This window comes from Mobula hypostoma, chromosome 3, assembly GCF_963921235.1.
Source record: "Mobula hypostoma chromosome 3, sMobHyp1.1, whole genome shotgun sequence".
NCBI lineage: Eukaryota > Metazoa > Chordata > Chondrichthyes > Myliobatiformes > Myliobatidae > Mobula > Mobula hypostoma.
Window position 1 is genome coordinate 35,679,651 of NC_086099.1, and position 22,467 is coordinate 35,702,117.

Below are 22,467 nucleotides of genomic sequence, written 5' to 3' on the forward strand. Positions count from 1 at the left end.
GATGAAGGAACACATACCAATCCTCACAGAGAGATCAGAAGTAGACAGAGTGAGCAGCTTGAAGTTCCTGGGTGTCAAGATCACTGAGGATCTAACGTGGTCCCAACATATTGATAGAGTCATAAAGAAGGCAAGACAGCGGCTATACTTCATTAGGAGTTTGAAGAGATTTGGTATGTCAAAAATACACTCAAAAACATCTATAGTTGTACCGTGGAGAGCATTCTGACAGGCTACATCACTGTCTGGAATGGAGGGGCTACTGCACAGGACTGAAAGAAGCTGTAGAAGGTTGTAAATCTAGTCAGCTGCATCTTGGGCACTAACCTACAAAGTACCCAGGACATCTTTAGGGAGTGGTGTCTCAGAAAGGCAGTGTCCAATATTAAGGACCTCCAGCACCCAGGGCATGCCCTTTTCTCACTGTTACCATCAGGTAGGAGATACAGAAGCCTGAAGGCACACACTTAGCAATTCAGGAACAGCTTCTTCCCCTTTGCCATCCAATTCCTAAATGGACTTTGAGGCTTTGGACACTACCTCACTATTTCAATATACAGTTTTTCTGTTTTTGCACATTTTTAAAATAATCTATTCAATATATGTAATTGATTTACTTGTTTATTTACTGTTATTATTATTTTCTCTCTGTTAGATTATGTATTGCATTGAATTGCTGCTGCTAAGTTAATACATTTCACGTCACATGCCAATGATAATAAACCTGATTCTGATTCTGTCTCTTTGGGAAAAGCAGTTCCTCCTCACTTCTGTCCTAAATTTACTCACCCGAACCTTGAGGCTATGTCCCCTAGTTCCAATCTCACCTACCAATGGAAACAACTTTCCTGTCTTTATCTTATCTATCTTTTTCATGATTTTATATGTTTCTATAAGATCTCTCTGGTCTAACCTAGTGACTCATATAGTTATCGTCAGAGTTTCAGGTACAACAGGAAAGTTTCACTTGTTTTAGAGTGACAATTTTTATTATTTTTCATAGATTTTTCTTGCTTGCCTTAAAAATTGAAAAGCCTCCCCTTTTTGCAAATTCTTAAACATATTTGATTTCACAGTTGATAGTTAAGTGATTTATAACAATAAACATTTATTTGGTGGAATTTGGACCTTTGGGCACTGTTGGACCTTTGGGCACTGTTGATCTATGATTATTTTTACTTTGGTGTTTCCCTTCATTTGATCGTCAATGAAATATGGTCCATTTCAGATCAGATAAAGGATCATGAGATAATGTATTTTCAGGTTTAACTTCCAGGATGTGCCATGCAGAAAATTTAAGGCTTTAGAGTTTTGGCATTTTGGTACATTGTAAGCAAATAGAATTTTTGGTGTCATAAAGTTTTAATGTCACATAGGTGCTTATGTGGAACTTAAACCTTGTGAGGATTTAATTTTTATATTATTGTTAGTAATATTTTTATGAAGTTCTTTTATTTGCCTGTGATATTCTTCTGAAAATGTCGACCCATATCAGGTTGCATTTTCACATGTATTTCACAAAATATGCAATAGAGTCATAGTCAGAGAGCACCACCATCACAAAAACAGATCCTTTAGCCTATCTAGTCCATGTTGAACTATTATTCTGCCTAGTCCCATCGACCTATACCATATTATTTTGCCTCCATTTAGCGCCAAAGGCTGGTGTAGCATCTCATTCACGTGATAGCTCAGATCAGTAAATGGCATAGATAGTGTGATTTGGAGCAAATATATAATTTGTCAACAGATTCATTAGAAGAGCTATTGCAATTAATACCCAAAAAACCCTACTGTTTTCATGGTCTTGTGTTCAGAGAGTATCCTTTACAACAGCCTGTTATGAATAAGGTTCAATTTTTTAGCAGCACAGGTTAACCACTTGTGTGCAGATAATTTTGTCTTAAACAATTCCACGGTTTTCAGTTCAGATGTATGTGGTTATTAATTTATATTATCCTAATCCATATTCAGTACAGTTTAGTGAATTTCTTCTGCATGTTTCCTGTTTTGTCTACAAAATTACATTGATCTTTCATTTATATTATACCTGGTTTTACATTACAGTCACTTGTTCAATCAAGAAAAGCTGGCATTACCTCTGCAATGGCTACTCGTACTTCCTTAAAAGATGAGGATCTGGTAAGAGCTGGAACTTGAAAATTACCTTTTACTTCATTTCCCATTGCTCTTCATTATTTGTTTGTGAGCATATACAATTCAACACTAGCCACTTGTTTTGTGTCTGCCTGAAAGGAGACAAATCTCAAGGTTGTATAATATATAGATACTGCTTGGGTCGACCATTACCAGCTCCCTGTCCCTTAAAGCAGAGGTGAACAGCAGAATTGCCAAAGCTGCGGCTGTCATGGCCAGACTGAACAAGTGAGTGTGGAGCAACAGACAGCTGACAAAAAAGACCAAGCTGTGTTTGTGTGTACCGGGTTTGTGTGCTCAATATACTCATCTACGCCAGCAAGGCTTGGACGCCATACATCAGCCAAGAGAAGAGGCTAAACTCATTCCACCTCCGCTGCCTCAGGTGCATCTTGCACATCTCCTTGCAGGACAGAACCACCAACACAGAGGTTCTGCAGTGGGCTGACACCTTCTACATCCACATACTACTCAGTCACAGGACACCTCAGATGATTGGGCCATGTCAAATGGATTGACCATGGACCCATTCCCACCGACATGCTGCACGGTGAGCTGAGTGAGGGTTACCACCCACGAGGAAGACCATGCCTCCGCTACAGGGATATCTAAAAGTGTGACATGCAGCTGGCAGGCATCAGCCTCAACACATGGGAGGAAACAGTTGAAAACCAGATAGCATGGAGGACTGCAGTCAGAAGCAGTGTGCAATGTGCTTAGACAGCAAGGACCAACATGCTTATCAATAAGAGAGCCAGAGGAAAAGCCAGCGCTGCATCACCCAGAGCACCTTCCTCCTTCATTTGTAGCTGCTGTGAAAGAGACTGTCACTTTAGAGTGTGTGGTACAGCCACTCTAGAAATTGTAATCAGCCCCAAGGCTACAACCCCAGGAACCATCAGAAAAAGTGTCACACCATCTTCTTTCAAGATGTATGGATGCCAACAATGACGACTTTGAATCTCAATTAGTTGATGTGCTTGATTCAGCTGGGAGTGTAAAAGTTTGAAGTTGGAACTCAACACAATATCAAAATATTTCATAAATAATTGTATTTTCTCATTCTGCACTTCAAACTCATACATTTACAAATTTTACAAGAGATGAGATGAGTTGAGGACCAGAAACTGCAACTTTGTAATGAAGTTATTAGCCTTTTTAACCAGTCACACAGTTTTTTTAACCTTAATTATATGAAGGTGTTAAGTTCTACTTTAGATATTCTGTTTAAACATTTGTCATCTTTTATTACAGTAAAAATAATAAGGATCAACTTATACAGCAAATGAGAAAGTCAGTTCTTTGACCAGTGGCATGACGAACCATAATCACCACATGGCAAATTTCTGATTCAAGCTGGTTACTGGAGAATAAGATGGATGGGATATAGAATAACTAAAATGAGAATAGTGAAAGAGAAAAATACAGAAAAGTCTACAATTTTCCAAAGAACTACTTCTTCCAAAAATACAGTGCCTATAAAAAGTATTCACCCTCTTGGAGGTTTTCATGTTTTATTGTTTCACAACATTGAATCACAGTGGATTTAATTTGGCTTTTTTGACAATGATCAACAGGAAAAAGTCTCTTTCGTGTCAAAGTGAAAACAGATCTCTACAAAGTGATCTAAATTAATTACAAATATAAAACATAAAATAATTGATTGCATTAAGTACTCACCCCTTTAATATGACACACCAAGTCATCACTGGTGCAGCAAATTGGTTTTAGAAGTCACATAATTAGTTAAATGGAGATCTGATTTTGGAGACCTGTGTATAGTCAAGTTGTTTCAATTGATTATAGTAAAATTATACCTGTATCTGGAAGGTCCAACTGCTGCTGAGTCGGTATCCTGGCAAAAGCTACACCATGAAGACAAAAGAACACTCCAAGCCACTCCATGAAAAAGTTATTGAACATCACAAATCAGGAGATGGATACAAGAAGATTTCCAAGTCACTGCATATCCCTTGTAATACAGTAAAATCAATCATCAAGAAATGGAAAGGATATGGCACAGCTGTAAATCTCCCTAGAGTTTGCTGTCCTCAAAAACTGAGTGACTGTGCAAGAAGGTGACTCATGAGGGAGGCCACCAAGAGACCTATGACAGCTCTGGAGGAGCTACAAGCTTCAGTGGCTAAGAGAGGAGAGATTGCACATACAGTAACTGTTGCCTAGGTGCTTCACCAGTTGCAGCTTTATGGGAGAGTGGCAAAGAAAAAGCCACTGTTGGAACAAAAACTCACATGAAATCTCGGCTGGAGATTGCCAGAAGGCATGTGGGAGGCTCTGAAGACAGCTGGAAGAGGGTTCTATGGTTTGATGAAACTAAAATTGAGCTTTTTGGCCATCAGACTAAATGCTATGTTTGGTGCAAGCATAAAGCCAAAGCTACACAGGAATGGCTTAAAAACAACAGAGTTAATGTCCTAGAGTGACTAAGTCAGAGTTCAGACATCAATCCAAATGAGAATTTGTGGCTGGACATGAAAAGGGTTGTTCACTCATGGTCCCAATGCAATCTGACAGAGCTTGAACAGTTTTCTAAAGAGGAATGGGGGAAAATGCAGTGTCCAGATGTGCAAAACTGATAGAGATCTACCCACACAGGCTTAAGACTGTAATTGCTGCCTCTACTAGTGCATCTACTAAATGCTGACTTAAAGGGGGTGAATACTTATGCAATCAATTACTTTGTGTTTTATATTTGTAATTAATTTAGATATCTTTGTAGAGATCTGTTTTCTCTTTGATACAAAAGAGTCTTTTTTCTGTTGATCAAAGTCAAAAAAGCCAAATTAAATCCACAGTGATTCAATGTTGTACAACGATAAAACATGAAAACTTCCAAGTTGGTGAATACTTTTTATAGGCTCTGTATATATTTTACATGCTTTGTTTTCACAGCCAATCAGGCAAACATTTTCTGGCATTGCCATTCAGAAGGCAAACATCTTCTTGTTCTTGTAAGTGATGTAATTACAGCAATTTGTAAGAGTGAGAGTGGAATTAAAACCTATGATTAGACATTTATAATAAATATATCTAGATCGTTTGAGGATTTTAAGTGCATCATAATATTTGTATTTGTCTCTGCAGAAAAGTCATGTTTATAAGAAGACCCTTCAAGCCTTAATCTACCCCATCTCTTGCACTACCCCACACAACTTTGAGATCTGGACTGCCACAACACCTACTTATTGCTATGAATGTGAGGGACTTTTGTGGGGTATTGCTCGTCAGGGAATGCGGTGCACAGAGTGCGGGGTAAAGTGTCATGAAAAGTGCCAAGATTTACTAAATGCCGACTGTTTACAACGTAAGTATGTTTCAGATGTTTTTATGAAATTTCAATTCAGTGTAACTCGCATCACATTTTAACTTCATCTCACTTGTAAACCAGCAATATCCAGAATCAAAGATCAACTTATAGATTTTCTTTTGATATTGTACATCTTTTTGATGAAATCCTCTGTGGTGCATTCTTCCATTCGTCCTTCTTGACCTTTCTGTAGACATTGATACAGCTGACCCTACAATGTTCCTCTTTTGTAGTCTTGCTTTGTGCTCCAATGTATTATGGCACATTTGACTTGTTCCCTTGTACTGATTAGAGTATGCATGTACTGAATTAGTATATAAAATCTAATAAGCTTTTATAGCTATATGGTAATTCACATATTGTTCATTTAATAATGCTTTTATTTAAACCTTTCTGTATTAATTCAAACAGCAATGTTTCTTCGACACAGGTGCAGCAGAAAAAAGCTCCAAACATGGTGCAGAAGATAGAACACAAAATATCATTATGGCAATGAAGGACAGGATGAAGATCCGAGAACGGAACAAGCCGGAAATCTTCGAGTTGATCCGAGATGTCTTTGGAGTAACAAAAGTTGCACATGCCCAGCAGATGAAGACCATCAAACAAAGTGTACTTGATGGAACATCCAAGTGGTCAGCAAAGATTACCATAACCGGTACAGTGACAAAGATCAACCTCTTCAAATTGTTGGAATGGGATTTGTAAATTTCAAGTATGTTGTTCATGATATAGTTTTTATGCGATGTTGTATAAGAGCAAGACATCCTAGAAGATTCTGGAGATTTAAGTTTAAATCTCTAGTAGTGTGAATCCTGACAGCAACATACTACATAATAAATTGAAATTTTCTCATAGCAGCACTTACTTAGAAGAGCTAATAATTGATACTTTGCTGAGATTTCAGATTTAGATCATTTATTTTTGAGGAGATGCTAGTAACCCCAAATCTCCTGTATCCTTAGAGAAAAATCTAACTCTGGCTTAAAACTGTGAAGATTACTCCTTCCTACGACTCATTCTTTCTGCAGGCTTTCCACCCCAAACTGCATTTTGTTCATACTATCTAAGAGCCATGTGGACAACAAGCACTTGTTTACAATTTCTGCAGCCTGGGGATCATCTCTTTTTGTTGCGTCAGTCCTCTGCAAGTTATTACTGTGGACTTTATGTATTCCAAAGGACTTTGGAGTTGTTTTGTTGCATTTCTGCAACAGAAGATCAGCAAACCTGCTCGTTGTTTGGAGCAAGATCTTTCTTTTTACGAATAAAACTGCTATACTTTGTTCTGCTTGCTAATTTTTTCCTGGACTGAGTGTCCTCAATCTGGAATTCCATGATAAACACTGATCAGATGTTTATTTTTAAAAAAATTGAGTAACAGGTGATACAGCCCCGCTTTGCTTTAGAATCAGAATCAGAGTCAGGTTTAATATCACCGGCATATGTCATGAAATTTGTTAACTTAACAGCAGCAGTACAATGCAATATACAATAATACAGAAAAATAAATAAGTAAATCAATTACAGTAAGTGTATATATGTACATTAAATAGTTAAATTAAAAATAGTACAAAAACAGAAATAATAGAAGTGAAGTAGTGTTCATGGATTCAATGTCCATTTAGGAATTGGATGGCAAAGAAAAAGAAACTGTTCCTGAATCACTTGAGTGTGTGCTCTGGCTTCCCTTCATCCTTGCCCATTATGTATCTGGTGTTTAGGGCAGCAAAGAAGGTCCTCCATCTCTGGTGGTGTTCAGGGCTTCCTTCATCATGTCAGTAGCTTTGACTCGGTTTGCACTACTCTCAGTCATACAAGTCCTGGATGGAGACTCAGGAATACCATCGCACTCAGATGTAGAATTATTCATTTCTGTTTCTGCAACAATTTTGTTTTACCAGTCCCGAACCTGAAGGATCAATGGGCCACTCTTTGTCTGGCCTCTACCCTTCGACCTGTTTAGCATTGGTGATCCTTACTAGTCCTCTCTTATTTTCTGTAATTTTGTCACCAACTTCCTTCATGTTATTTTTTTCCATTTCTTTGACTTTAGTGTTCATTTTTAGTATTCATTTCTTTGACTTTAGCACTCTCCATTAACATTCATCCATATATCTATATTGGAAATCCAAGACTCTCAGGACTTGTTCTCATGTAAGATCTGTGGTGGGTGTCTTGATTTGTTCGCTTGTGCCTGTTTTGCTCAAGTTTCCCTGTAGATATTACTGTTTTAGCATGTTTTCAACCCTGTATCAGCTTATTAATCAGTGCCCCATCATGAACTCATCTGTATCAGAAGATGGCATCTGGTGGTCTTTCAGGTAACCGGTCATTCAGCTTTCCTTGAACTACATATTGTAAGTTGTCTATTTTAATATTTTACAGCTCTTGTATGATTCTCTGCTGTGTTTAGTTTTCCTTGCAGAAGGATATTTCACTCAGGTTTCTTTTCAAATTTTCATAATAAGACCATAAGATGTAGGAGTAGAATTAGGCCATCGGCCCAACGAGTATGTTCCGCCATTCAATTATGGCTGATTCTTATCTTCCCCCGCCTCAGCCCCACTCCCCAACCTTCTCCCCTTACCCTTGATGCCATGGCCAATCAAAAACCTATCAGTCTCTGCGCTAAATATACACAACGACCTGGCCTCCACAGAATCCTCTGATAATGAATTCTACAAATTCACCACCCTCTGGCAAAAGAAATGTCTCCGCATCTCTTTTTAAATGGATGCCTCTCTATCCTGAGGCTGTGTGCTCTTGTCCTGGATTCCCTCACCATGGGAAACACCATTCCACATCTACCCTGTCTAAGACTTTCAACATTCGAAAGGTTTCAATGAAATCCTCCTCATCCTTCGAAATTCCAACAAATACAAGCCCAGAGCTATCAAATGTTCTACACGTGATAACTCTTTCATTCCCAGAATCATCCTTGTGAAACTCCTCGGAACCCTCTCCAATGCCAGCTCATCTTTTGCTAGATAAAGAGCCCAAAACTGTTCGCAATACTCAAGGTGAGGCCTCACCAGTGCCTTATAAAGCCTCAACATCACATTCCTGCTGTTATATTCTAGACCTCTTGAAATGAATCCTGACATTGCATTTGCCTTCCTCACCACCAACTCAACCTACAAGTTAACCTTTAGGGTGTTCTACACAAGGACTCCCAAGTCCCTATGCATCTCAGATTTTTAGATTTTCTCCCTGATGAGAAAATGGTCTGCACATTTATTTCTTCTACCAAAGTGTATGACAATGCATTTTACAACATTGTATTTCATTTGCCATTTTCTTGTCCATTCTCCTAATTTGTCTAAATCCTTCTGCAGCCTTCCTGTTTTCTCAACACCACCTGCCGCTTGCTCAATCTTTGTATCATCTGCAAACCTGACAACAAAGCCATCTGTTCCATCATTTACATCATTATATGCAGCATAAAAAGGAACGGTCCCAACACCAACCCCTGCAGAACACCACTAGCCACTGGCAGCCAACCAGAAAAGGATCCTTTTATTCCCACTCACTACCAATTAGCCAATGCTCTAACCACGCTATTAACTGTACTGTAATACCATGGGTTCTTAACTTGTTAAGCAGCCTCATGTGTGGCACCTTGTCAAAGGCCTTCTGAAAAGGTGCAGGATCAGTTCATTCCAGAGGGAGGAAGATTCTAAGGGGAGTAAGGGGCGACCGTGGCTAACAAGGGAAGTCAAGGACAGTATAAAAATAAAAGAGAAGAAGTATAACATAGCAAAGATGAGGGGGAAGCCGGTGGATTGGGAAACTTTTAAAGAGCAACAGAAGATAACTAAAAAGGCAGTATGGGGAGAAAAGATGAAGTATGAAGGTAGGCTAGCCAAGAATATAAAGGAGGATAGTAAAAGCTTCTTTAGGTATGTGAAGAGGAAAAAATTAGTTAAGACCAAAGTTGGGCCCTTGAAGACAGAAACGGGTGAATTTATTATGGGAAACAAGGAAATGGCAGGCGAGTTGAACAGGTACTTTGGATCTGTCTTCACTCGGGAAGACACAAACAATCTCCCAGATATAATAGTGGCCAAAGGACCTAGGGTAATGGATGAACTGAAGGAAATTTATATTAGGCAGAAAATGGTGTCGGATAGACTGTTGGGTCTGAAGGCTGATAAGTCCCCGAGACCTGATGGTCTGCATCCCAGGGTACTTAAGGACGTGGCTCTAGAAATCGTGGACATATTGGTAATCATTTCCAATGTTCTGTAGATTCAGGATCAGTTCCTGTGGATTGGAGGGTAGCTAATGTTATCCCACTTTTTAAGAAAGGAGGGAGAGAAAAAACAGGGAATTATAGACCAGTTAGCCTGACATCAGTGGTGGGAAGATGCTGAAATCAATTATATACGATGAAATAGCGGCACATTTGGATAGCAATAACAGGATTGGTCCGAGTCAGCATGGATTTACGAAGGGGAAATCATGCTTGACTAATCTTCTGGAATTTTTTGAGAATGTAACTATGAAAATGGACAAGGGAGAGCCAGTGTATGTAGTGTACCTGGACTTTCAGAAAGCCTTTGATAAGGTCCCACATAGGAGATTAGTGGGCAAAATTAGAGCACATGGTATTTAGGATAGGGTACTGACATGGATAGGAAATTGGTTGGCAGACAGGAAACAAAGAGTAAGGATTAACAGATCCCTTTCAGAATGGCAGGCGGTGACTAGTGGGGTACCGCAAGGCTCGGTGCTGGGACCGCAGCTATTTACAATATACATTAATGATTTAGATGAGGGGATTAGAAGTAACATTAGCAAATTTGCAGATGACACAAAGCTGGGTGGCAGTGCCAAATGTGAGGAGGATGTGAGGAGGACCTAAGATTTTTACAGTATTGTGCAAAAGTGTTAGGCACTCTAGCTATGTATACCTGCCTAAGACTGTTGCACAGCACTGTACCCAGCCTATAGCTTATCTATACTTTTACACAGATCACCTAGAAAATTGCCAGACCTTGGGGGCACACACCCCTTAGCAGTCACATTTCAGCAGCATAATATACTGCCAGGAAGGTGAGGAAAATGGTGAGAGAGGGAAGTCTGGACAGTTTTGTGCTTTTGGGGGAACCTCCATGTTGTGATCTGCCATGATGAGTTAAACCATGTGTATCCTCACATTAGTGTGTGGTAAGGGCTAAACTGGGTAGAAGAAATTGCAACATTGATGTCACTGACAGCCAACCAGAAAAGGCCCTGTTTATTTCCACCCTTGTCATCCTGACAGTCATCCAATCTTCTATCCAGTATCTTTTTCACTCTTTTATTCTAGTATCTTTCCTGTAATACCATGGGCGCTTGTTTTGTAGCCTCAGGAGAGAAAGACTCCCAGAGAGGGATGGAAAGGAGCATGGAGATCTGAGGGGAAATAAGACTATAAGACATACAAGCAGAATTAGACCATTTGGCCTATCGAGTCTTTCTGCCATTCAATCATGGCTGATCCATTTTCCCCTTCCTTAGCCCCACTCTCGGGCCTCTCCCCATAACCTTTGATGCCATGTCCAATCAAGAACCTATCAAGCTCTGCCTTAAATACACCCAGTGACCTGGCCTCCACAGCTGCATGTGGCAACAAATTCCACAAATTTACCACCCTTTGGCTAAAGAAAATTCTCTGCATCTCTGTTTTGAAAGAGCACCCCTCTATCCTGAGGCTGTGCCCTCTTGTTCTAGACTCTCCCATCATGGGAAACATCTATTCCACATCTACTCTGTCTAGGCCTTTCAACATTCAAAAGGTTTCAATGAGATCCTCCCTCATCCTTTTAAATTCCAGCAACTACGGACCCAGAGCTATCAAACGTTCCTGGAATCATCCTTGTGAACCTCCGCTGAAACCTCTCCAATGTCAACACATCTTTTCTTATCCAAGGAACCCAGAACCATTCACAATATTCAAGGTGAGGCCTCACCTGTGCCTTATAAAGCCTCAGCATCTTATCCCTGCTCTTGTATGCTAGCATTCTTGAAATGAATGCTAACATGGCATTTGCCTTCATCACCGACTCTACCTGCATGTTCACCTTTAGGTTGCTCTGCACAAGGACTTCCAAGTCAGTTTGCATCTTGGATTTTTGGATTTTTTGCCCATTTGGAAAATAGTGTGCACATTTATTTCTTCCACCAAAGTGCATGACCATGCATTTTCCAACATTGTATTTCATTTGCCACTTTCTTGCCCATTCTCCTATCTGTCTAAGTCCTTCTGTGGCCTTCCTTTTTCCTCAACACTACCCGTCCCTCCACCAATTTTCTTGTCATCTGCAAACTTGGTAACAAAGCCATCTATTCCATCATCTCAATTATTGATATACAGCATAAAAAGAAGCGATCCCAGCTCTGACCCCTGCAGAACACCACTAGTCACTGGCAGCCAACCAGAAAAGGATTCTTTTATACCCAGTGAAGGGAATAGTGTCAAGTGGGTAGAGCAGCAAGAAGGAGTAGATGGAAACAGGTAAATGAAGACCAGCATGGAGAAGGAGAGACACACACAAAACACCGTGGACAGAGTGAAGGAGGGATGCAAAGCAGTATAAAGAGAGAGATGCAGGGCAGCAGTAAAGGAAGAGGGAGAGACTTACACATAGAACAAAAAAGAAAACAGACGATGAAAATACATTTCAGCAACAGAAGGGAGAGAAACAAATGCAGAGCAGCAGTGAGAAGCCGATGTCCACAGGGTTCAGGGAAGCAGGACGAGAGAGAGACCTGCAGAGCAGCTTCAGGAACAGCTTTGTCCCCTTTACCATCAGATTTCAGAATGAACGATGAATCAATGACCACTACCTCACTATTTTTTCCACTCTTTTGTACTGCTAATTAATTTAATTTTTTATATCTGCTTACTGTAATTTATAGATTTTTAAAATTGTGTATTGCAATGTAAAATGACATATTTCACAACAAATGCCAGTGCAGAGATAAGAGAGCAGTGATGTAATGTTGCAGCTCTATAAAACCCTGGCTGGACCTTAGTTAAACTTGGAAGTTTGTGTTCATTTCTAGTCGCCTCATTAAGGAAGGGTGTAAAAGCTTTAGACAGGGTGCAGAGGAGATTTACTTGGATTATAGATCATGTTTTATGAGGATAGGTGCAGTGAGCTTTGGCTTTTCTCTTTGGATCAAAGGAGGATGAGAATTGACTTGATAGAGGTGCACAAAATGATAGGAGGCATAGATCAGATGGATAGCCAGAGTTTTTTCCCCAGGGCAGAAATGACTAAAATCACAGTGAATAATTTTAGGGTGGTTGCAGGAATGTCAGAAGTGAGATTTTTACACAAAGAGTGGTGGGTGTGTGGAGTGCCCTGCCAGGGTGAGGGTAGAGGCAGATACATTAGGGCAGTTAAGAAACTCTGAGATAGGCGCATGGATGATAGAAAAGCAGAGGGCTGTTAGGAGGTAAGGGTTAGATTGTATTTATTAATTAATTTATATAAAGATACAGTGCGGAATAGGCCATTTCAGTCCAATGGGCCGCACCGCCCATCAACACACCTATTTAACATTAGCAATCACGGGACAATTTACAATGACGAGTTAATCTACTAACCTTATTTTAGAGTAGTTTAGAGAACTCTTGGGATGAAATATAAGGGATTAAACAATGGTGTTTTGGCATTGAAGAAACAATGTAGAGGCAGTTCTAACACCTAGGCTTCTCACTGAGAGACTTTGTCCTTGAAATATTGAGAAGTTTGCATGGTGCTATGTGAAAACTAAAACAATTTGATTTTGTTAACTTGGTGGTAATCAAAGATCTTTTATATGCAGAGTTAGATTAGTTGGACAAATTTACTTACTTGTGAGCTTAAGCATCTACTGTACTTCAGATCTGCTACAGGTCTTTAAAACTGAGCTGGTCTGGTTTTTGCATGTGCCCGATCACAAGACATTGAATATGTAGACAAGGTGTTTCGTGAGGTTTAGTCATGGTCTTCTCTACTCATTTTTAATGCATTAAAGGGCTAAATAAAAAAACCCTTATTTTCCACACATCTTCTGAATTATTGTTGTCCATGGTTTTTCTTGTATTACACCCTCAATATTATGTAGTCATATTTGGTTAGATGCAGATATGCTATGTGATTATAAAGCTTAGTTTCATTATTACTGATTGATGGTTTAGCTGGTCTTCTGTATTTATTCTCATGATCAGAATTAAAGATGGGTCATATTTTTGTTATTTGTAGAATTTTGTTGATAATGCTGATTGCTTAATTTCCTTCCATAATTATTTTCTTGTAGGACATTTAAAGATGTCCTGAGAATCTGCTAAAAAGCTGGATAAATACGTTCCTTTTGTTCATCGATTTTGAATGTAATTAATGAAATGCATTATGACATTATAAATCTCAGTGTATTCTTTTGCTATTGTTTTTATGGGATTAAACTCCAAACCAGCAGAAGAGTGTTCCCAGTGATATACTGAAAAGAAAGCATCAAATAATTACAACTTCAATATTAATTTTTCATTTTTCAGAATGTGATTTCCAGGATTAGGATATATTAAATCAGTTTATAGTAAGCAGTCTGTATAGTGAATTCCATTTAATTGAGCCCTCATAGCATTCACTTATTTGGAGTAACTCTTAAAGAACAAAAAATAATGAAGAAAATCACTGGGATTTCCTGTGTTTATTTGGGACACTGTGCTGCTGAATTGGGACAGGACACTATTGCAGGACAGTTTCTAACTAGCATCAGTCATGTGCACTTGTGTGGCCATTGGACACTATACCGTACTTAGAGCGAGCAGTTTTTAAACAGCATCTGTTGCATGTGTTTGTGCTCAAAAAGCAGTGATTTTTGTCACTGATAGTTGGCAAGAAGCAAGTGTTTTACTCGCCATGGGTTCAAACGTTCAGGCTTGGAGATGCCAGAAGTGGCTGTGAGAAAAGATGAAACAATTTCGTTACTTCAACAAGTTAGGGACTACGAAGAATTTGAAGGTATTGACAATCATCTTGAATACTACAATGGAAATGAAGATTTGGAGAACTCAGTCATCAAAAGCATTGTACGAAGGCAGTCCATTCTCTGTACTAGGGTGTGTGCTGATTTTGTTCGTGCACAGTCAATCAAAAATAAAACATGGCAGCTACACTGGATGAATTCTTCTCATAACTATTAGGAATTAATACACAGTTTTATAGTACTGTAGAGGTATTGAAAGTGTTCTAATTTGTTCTATAATTCATTTACATATTATTGTTATTCAGTTAAATGGTAGATTGTTTTTTTTTAAATACCGTTTGAAAAATATCCATGAATTTTAAACTATTTGGGGCAGCTGCTTAATTGGGCCAAAAATGTACTGGTCCTGATGTGTCCTAATTAACTGTAATGCACTGTATTGAAATGGAGAATATTGAGAACTGCTGTAACCTTGATAGGCCTGAATTCTGGGCTTTGATTTCTTAACTCAAAGAACATTAGGAATTTAAAATCAATTTCTAGATCTATTCGGACTGTACTAAAGCCTTGTTTTCATATCTTCTTAGTGTTCTGTGCTCAGGGACTTCAAGCAAAGGATAAAACTGGCTCTAGTGATCCTTATGTCACTGTTCAGGTTGGCAAAACCAAGAAGAGAACAAAGACTATCTATGGAAACCTGAATCCTGTGTGGGAAGAGAAATTTTATTTGTAAGTTTTCTTATGAGATAAGGGAAAAAAGTTAAAATTGCTATTGTTCTGTATAAAATATCACTTTAAAAAGGTTGTGTTTTGGGATATTTAAACAATGGGTGACACATTTGACATAATGCACAATCAAAATGCTGCAGATAGTGAAAATCTGAAATAAAGACAGACTGTTCTGGAAATGCTCAATTCATCAGCGAATAGCAAGTAAACAATTTTAGACTGATCATTTTAAATGGGGAATGATCAATATCAACAGTCAAATGTTTGGCTGAAGTGCTGATGGAGGGTGAGGGTTGAAAGTATTTTGGATTATTTGGTCTTTTATGGAAAAGGAGTGACCTGTACAGGGGTTTGATCTGAACTGGATAGGGACCAATAACCTTGCAGGAAGTTTTGTTCATATAGCACAGGGGTTTAAACTAAGGAAGCCCTGGACTGACAGCTTAGCCAGTGTGGAGGCTGACTCATATATGGAAAATAGAGCTATCCAATAGGGAAAGTTGGCAGACACAGGAAAGGAAGCATGAGAAAGCCAGGAATTTTAACTTTTGCAAGGAGCCTGATAGAGAAGATGGATGGGTTGAGAGTGTGCATCAGTAAAAGGCCTGAACAGATTAGATATGGCAAAGTTAGTTCCCATGGTAGGGGATTCTAGGACAAGAGGGCACAACTTCAGGATTGAAGGACATCCATTTAGAACTGAGATGTGGAGAAATTACTTTAGTCAGAGGGTGGTAAATCTGTGGAATTTGTTGCCATGAGTGGCTGTGGAAGCCAAGTCATTGGGTGTATTTGAGGCAGAGATAGATAGGTTTGTGATTAGCCAGGGCATCAAAGGGTATGGGGTGAAGGCAGGGGAGTGGGGATGACTAGAAGAATTGGATTAGCCCATGATTGAATGGCCAAGCAGACTCAATGGGCCGAATGGCCTACTTCTGCTCCTATATCTTATAGTCTTATAGTACATGAGATTATGGTATTGTTGCAATCATGGAAATGTGGTTCAGACCATAAGACATGGGAGCAGAAATTGGCCATTTGGCCCATTGAGTCTGCTCTGCCATTCCATCATGGCTGATTTATTTACTATGCCTCTCAACTCCATTCTCCTGCCTGCTCTTTGTAACCTTTGACACCCTCACTAATCAAGATCCATCAATCTCTGCTTTAAACATACACAATGATTTGGCCTCCACAGCCATCTGTGGCATTGAATTCCACAGACTCAGCACCCTCTGGCTAAAAGAAATACCTTCTCATTTCTGTTCTAAAGGGATGTCCTATTCTGAGGCTGAGGAGATACATTTTTTTCATGTTCACTCTATCTGGGCCTTTCAATATTCAATTGGTTTCAATGAAATCCCCCCCTCATTCTTCTAAACTCCAGCGAGTACAGGATCAAAACAATCAAATGCCCCTCAAACGTTAACCCTTTTATTCCTGCGATCATTCTTGTGAACTTCCTATGGACCCTTGTCCTCTTGAGGAGGGAAGGTCAGCTTGGTGCTCTAGGGTGTCAACATTCATACACAATGGGGAGGTGCAGAAGTGGAGCAGGTGTTGCATTGCTGCTTAGAAACAGCACAATAGCAGTGCTCGGGGATTATTATGGAGTCAGTCAGTGCCCAATCAGTGAATGGGATTGATTAGAGAGGACGAATAAAACTAGGGCAAGGGGAGTAGCCATTGTGTGAGTGGGCCAGATTCAGAGTGGCTTTGGCTCATCAGACTTGGGCGAGATAAGTTTCACCTTCTTTATTCTTCATTCCTCGTCTGTTAGGGCATAGCTAGTGCAGTGAGAATGGCTCCAGGGGCTGTGTTTTGTTCTGTATGTGAGTTGTGGGAATTCTAGGAGACCTTCAGCCTCCCAGATAACTGCACTGAGCTGCAGCTACTCAGAAACGTGTTAAGGAACTGGAGCTGCAGTTCAATGCCCTTTGGTTCATACGGGAGAATGTGAAGGTGACAGGAGTTTCAGAGAGATAGCCACCCCTAGGCTGCAGGAGGCAGGTAGCTGGGTGACTGTCAGGAGAAGAAAGAGAAATGGGCAGCTAGTACAGAGTATCCCTGTGGCTATTCCCCTTACTCAGTGTACCACTTTGGATACTGTTGAGGAGAATGACCTACCAGGGGAGAGCCGCAGTGACTGGGCCTCTGGCACCGTGGCTCAGAAGAGAACAGAGGTGAAGAGGTCTGCAGTAGTGATAGGAGATTCCATAGTCAAAGGAATGGAGATGAGATTCTGTGGGTGCAATTAAGATACCTGGATGGTATCTTCCCTCCCAGATGCCAGGATTAAGGATGTCTTAGGTGTGTCCATGGCATTCTAAAGGGAGAGGGTGAGCAGCTAGAATCTTGGTACACATTAGCACCAATGACATAAGGAGGAAAAGTGAGAAGGTCCTGTAGAGAGATTTTAGGGAGATCGATCGAAAGCTGAAAGGCGGGGGCTCCAGAGAAGTAATCTCTGGATTGTTGCCTGTGCCATGTGCCAATGAGGGGAAGAGTAGGAGCATTTGGCAGATGAATGCGTGGCTGAGGAATTGATGCAAGTACAGGGGTTCAGATGTCTGGATCATTTGGATTTCTTCTGGGGAAGGTACAGCCTGAACAAAAGGAACGGGTAACAGCTGAACTCAAGGGGGACCAATATCTTGAACAGGTTTGCTAAAGCTGTTCAGGAGGGTTTATACTAATTTGACAGGCGGATGAGATCTGGAGTGAGAGTGCTGAGGATGAGGTAGTTGGTTTACATACTTAAACAGTGTGTAGTGAAACTGCTAGCAAGGAGAGACTGATGACAGGGCAAAATTGCAGTCAACAGGATGAGCTGCAATGTAAAAAGCAGACAAAATCAAGAAGGTTGAATACAGGGCTGAAGGTATTATATTTGAATGCACGCAGCATATGGAATAAGGTAGATGAACTTGTGGCACAGTTAGAGATTGCCATGTATGATGTTGTGGACATCACTGAATTGTGGCTGAGAGAAGATTATAGCTGAGATCTTAATGTCCAATGATACACATTGTATTAAAGGACGGGTAGGTAGGCAGAGGGAGTGGTGTGGCTCAGTTGGTAAAAAATGAAATTATGTCATTAGAAAGAGATGACATAGGGTTGGAAGGTGTAGAATAGTTGTCAGTAGAGCTGAGGAACTGCAAGGGTAAAAAGACTCTGTTGGGAGTCTACAGTGCCTATAAAAAGTATTCAGCCGCGCCCCCCCCCGGAAGTTTTCATGTTTTATTGTTTTACACCATTGAATCACAGTGGATTTAATTTCGCTCTTTTGATACCGATCAACAAAAAAAAAGACTCTTTTGTGTCAAAGTGAAGACAGTTTTCTAAAATGTGATCGGAATTAATTACAATATAAAACACAAAATAATCAAATGCACAATTACTCAGCTCCTTCAATTCAGTATTTAGTAGTCATGGAGAATTTTAATATGCAGGTTTGTGCTGGATTCAAAGAGGGGGAATTTCTAGAATGCCTAGGAGATGGCTTTTCAAAGCTCTCAGGGTTGAGCCCACTAGGGGATCAACTATCTGGATTAGATGTTGTGCAATGAATTGGAATTGATTAGAGAGGTTAATGTAAGAGAACCCTTGGATGCAATGATCATAATATGATAGAATTCACCCTGCAATTTGAGAAGGAGAAACTGAAGTCAGATGTATTAGTAATACAGTGGAGTAACGGGAATTACAGAGGCAGGAGAGAGGAGCTGGCCAAAATTGATTGGAAGAGAACACTAGCAAGGCTAACAGCAGAATAGCAATGGCTTGAATTTCTGGGAATAATTTGGAAGGCACAGAATATATGTATGTATCCTAATGAAGAAATATTCTAAAGGCAGGATAACAACAACCTTGGCTGACAAGAAAAGCCAACATAAAAGCCAAAGAGAGGGCATATAATAGACAATAATTATTGGGAAATTAGAGGATTGTGAATCTTTTAAAAACTAACAGAAGGCAACTAAAAAGTCATAAAGAAGGAAAAGGTGGAATATGAAGGTAAGCTATAGTATTAAAAATGAAAGCTAAAGTTGCTTCATATATATGTTGAGATTTTATAAAGTGCTGGTGAGGCCTCACTTGGAATATTGCGAGGAGTTTGGGCCCTTATGTTAGCAAGGATGTGCTGAAACTGTTAGAAAGAATGTGCTGAAAAATCAGGAGTGACCTCACTGAAATCTATCAAATGATTGAAGGCCTTAATAGAGTGGATGTTTCCATGATGGGAGAGTCTAAGACCAGAGGACACAGCTTCAGAATCAAGGGGTGTCCTTTTAGGATGGAGGTGAGGAGGAATTTTACTGCAAAGTGGTGAATCTGTGGAACTCTTTGGCATAGGCAGCTGTGGAGACCAAATCTTTATGTATATTTAAGGCAGAGGTTGATAGATTCTTGATTGGACAGGGCATGAAGGGAATCGAGGAGAAGGCAGGAGATTGGGGCTGAGAGGAAAATTGAGTCAACCAGAGCAGACTCAATGGGCCAAATGGCCTAATTTTGCTTCTATATCTTATGGTCTTATATATAAAATGTAAAGGAGAGGCAAGAATAGATATTGGACCGCTGGAAAATGATGCTGGAGAGGTAGTAATGGGGATCAAGGAAATGGCGGACAAATTGAATAAGTATTTTGTGGAATTGATGGCTTTGTGGCCCAACTTGCAGAAAATATGAAGATAGGTGGAGGGGCAGGTAGTTTTGAGGAAGCAGAGTGGCACCAGAAGGTCTCAGAACGCACAAGGAAGTGGCAGATAGAATACAGTGTCGGGAAGTGTATGGTTATACACCTGTTAGAAGAAATAAAAGTGTAGACTATTTTCTAAATAGAGAGAAAATTTAAAAATCTGAGGTGCAAAGAAACTTGGGAGTCTTCACGCAGTATTCCCTGAAGATAATTGGCAGGTCAAGTCATCAGTGAGGAAGGCAAATGCAATATTAGCATTCTTTTTGAGAGGACTAGAATATAAAAGCAAGAATGTAATGTTGAGGCTTTGTAAACAGTGGTGGGGCCTGACTTGGAGTATTATGAGCAATTTTAGGCTACATATCTAAGAAAGGATATGCTGAGAGGGTTCAAAGGAGGTTCACAAAAATGATTCTAGGATTGAAAGGCTTGTCATATGTGGAGAATTTTATGGCTTTGGATCTCTACTCACTGGAATTCAGAAGAATGAGTGGTGATCTAATTGAAACTTATCACATGTTGAAGGGCCTTAATAGAGTGGATGTGGAGAGGATATTTCCTATGCTGGGCGAGTCTAAGAACAGAGGATGCAGCCTCAGAATAGAGGGATGTCCTTTTAGAATGGAGAAATTCTTTAGCCTGAGAGTGGTAAATCTGTGGAGTTCATTGCCACAGGTGGCTGTGGAGGCCCAATCGTAAGGGTATATTTAAGGCAGAGGTTGATAGATTCTTGATTAGTTGGGGCATGAAGGGATTCAGGTAAAGGCAGGAGATAGGGGCTGAGAGGGAAAATGGATCAGCCATGATGAATTGGCAAAGCAGGCTCGATGGGCCAAATGGCCTAATTCTGTTACTATATCTTGTGGTGTTATACTCTCATATCCTAGGCCCGGGCTAGTAAAACTTCTCCGGAAAAGAAATTGCTTGACCTTAAAGTGCACTGTAATAAAACTTATGAGAGTTTGGATAATTTTGAGAGTTTGGATATTCTTCATTGTCCAATTTAGATTTTCCTTACATTGTTTTATTCTAGAAATTTGTTCTCAATTCTATTTTCTAAATTCTAAAATTTCATCCTAATTTTAATTTGTGTCAGTTTCCATTTAGCCTGCTGCTAAATAGGAGAGTTTGATGTAAGAAAGCCTGTCAATGTTTCGATCATTTTGCATTTAAAAATAGCTGTTACATTGTATGATAGCATGGTGGCAGTCATTGTTACATCTTCATTTGATATTCTAATGATATTCATTCTTTCTGGGAAAGAAACACCACAAAGAGAGAATATGTCATGTATTCATATATAGTTGCAGTTACCTTTGAACCTAACATTGTATTTGTTTATTGTTTAAGACAAAGTTGTAAAGCTCTTGGATGTCCTGAGTCTTATTAAAACGTTCATGCCTTGGGGAGAAATATAATTCCAACTACTTTGTGAAAGGTTGTTTGCAGGTTAGAACAAATATTAAGTCTACTAGTGTAGGTATACCTCAGTATTCCTCCTGATCCCCCAATACATCCATAATCCATACTGGGAATCACCAAGGAATGGAGCACATTCAAGAACATTCTTTTTTCATTAATAAATAGACTATTGAACTGAGGAACTTGTTTTGATGCTTTGTTTTGGTGTCTGTTACAAGTGCAAATCTGTTTTCTCTCTTCACGTAGTGAATGCCACAATTCCTCTGATCGTATCAAAGTAAGAGTGTGGGATGAAGATGATGATATTAAATCACGTGTTAAACAGAGGCTAAAACGGGAATCTGATGATTTCTTGGGACAAACTATCATTGAGGTTCGGACACTAAGTGGAGAAATGGATGTCTGGTATAACCTGGGTGAGTGAAAGGATGTTCTGGGTAATTTGGTATATTTTTACATGCCAAATTTCAAATGCTGTTGTATTTTTAAATATTCTGTGTAGGCATGGAAACTTCAACGTTAGATTTCATTGATATGATGATACAAACATATCAAGCTGTGAAAAGGATGTGGAACTGGTAGGGGGTGAAGCACGAGTAAGCATCACTTAAAATACTGTGAGAATGTGAAAAATGGACAGTGAAACTGTGTCACCAAATACAATAAGATGCTGTTTCTTAATCTCAGCGTTCCTAATGGGGGCAACCTAAACTCGTAAGTTATAAAACCCATGTCACATGTCTGGACATCTGTTCTTACCCCACCTCCCTCTAGACAGAACAGACAGAGTTCCCTTATGTTCCCGTTTTCACCCTACTAGTCACCACATCCAGCACATCATGTCATTTCCACCAGCTGCAATGAGATTCTGTCACAATCTACATCTTACCCTCCCCACCCTTTTCTATATTCCACAGGGACCATTTCTCCTTCACTCCCTGCTCTGCTCATCCCTCCCCACCCATCCCTACTTGACCTCGGGCACTTTCTCCCAAAACTCAGAAGGTGCAGCACTTCCTCCCTCACTGCTATGCAGAACCTAAAACAGCCCTTCCAGGTGAGGAAGATTCAAGTCCATATCCCACAATGTTCTCAACCACATTCTTTATTCTTGATGTAGTTTCCTCTTTCTCAGTGAGACTATGCACAGACTGGGTACCAA

General features: G+C 39.8%; 1 protein-coding gene across 5 annotated transcripts in view; it reads left to right on the forward strand.

The window, feature by feature from the left end:
- Positions 1-22,467, forward strand: part of LOC134343935 (protein unc-13 homolog B-like) — a 519,229-nt gene that overhangs the window by 368,022 nt on the left and 128,740 nt on the right. For all 5 annotated transcript variants that reach the window (XM_063042888.1, XM_063042887.1, XM_063042890.1 and 2 more), the window contains 5 exons: positions 2,068-2,142; positions 5,263-5,482; positions 5,916-6,143; positions 15,037-15,178; positions 21,552-21,721. In XM_063042888.1, coding sequence (XP_062898958.1) covers positions 2,068-2,142; positions 5,263-5,482; positions 5,916-6,143; positions 15,037-15,178; positions 21,552-21,721 — 835 coding nt within the window. The remainder of the gene's footprint in view (positions 1-2,067; positions 2,143-5,262; positions 5,483-5,915; positions 6,144-15,036; positions 15,179-21,551; positions 21,722-22,467) is intronic.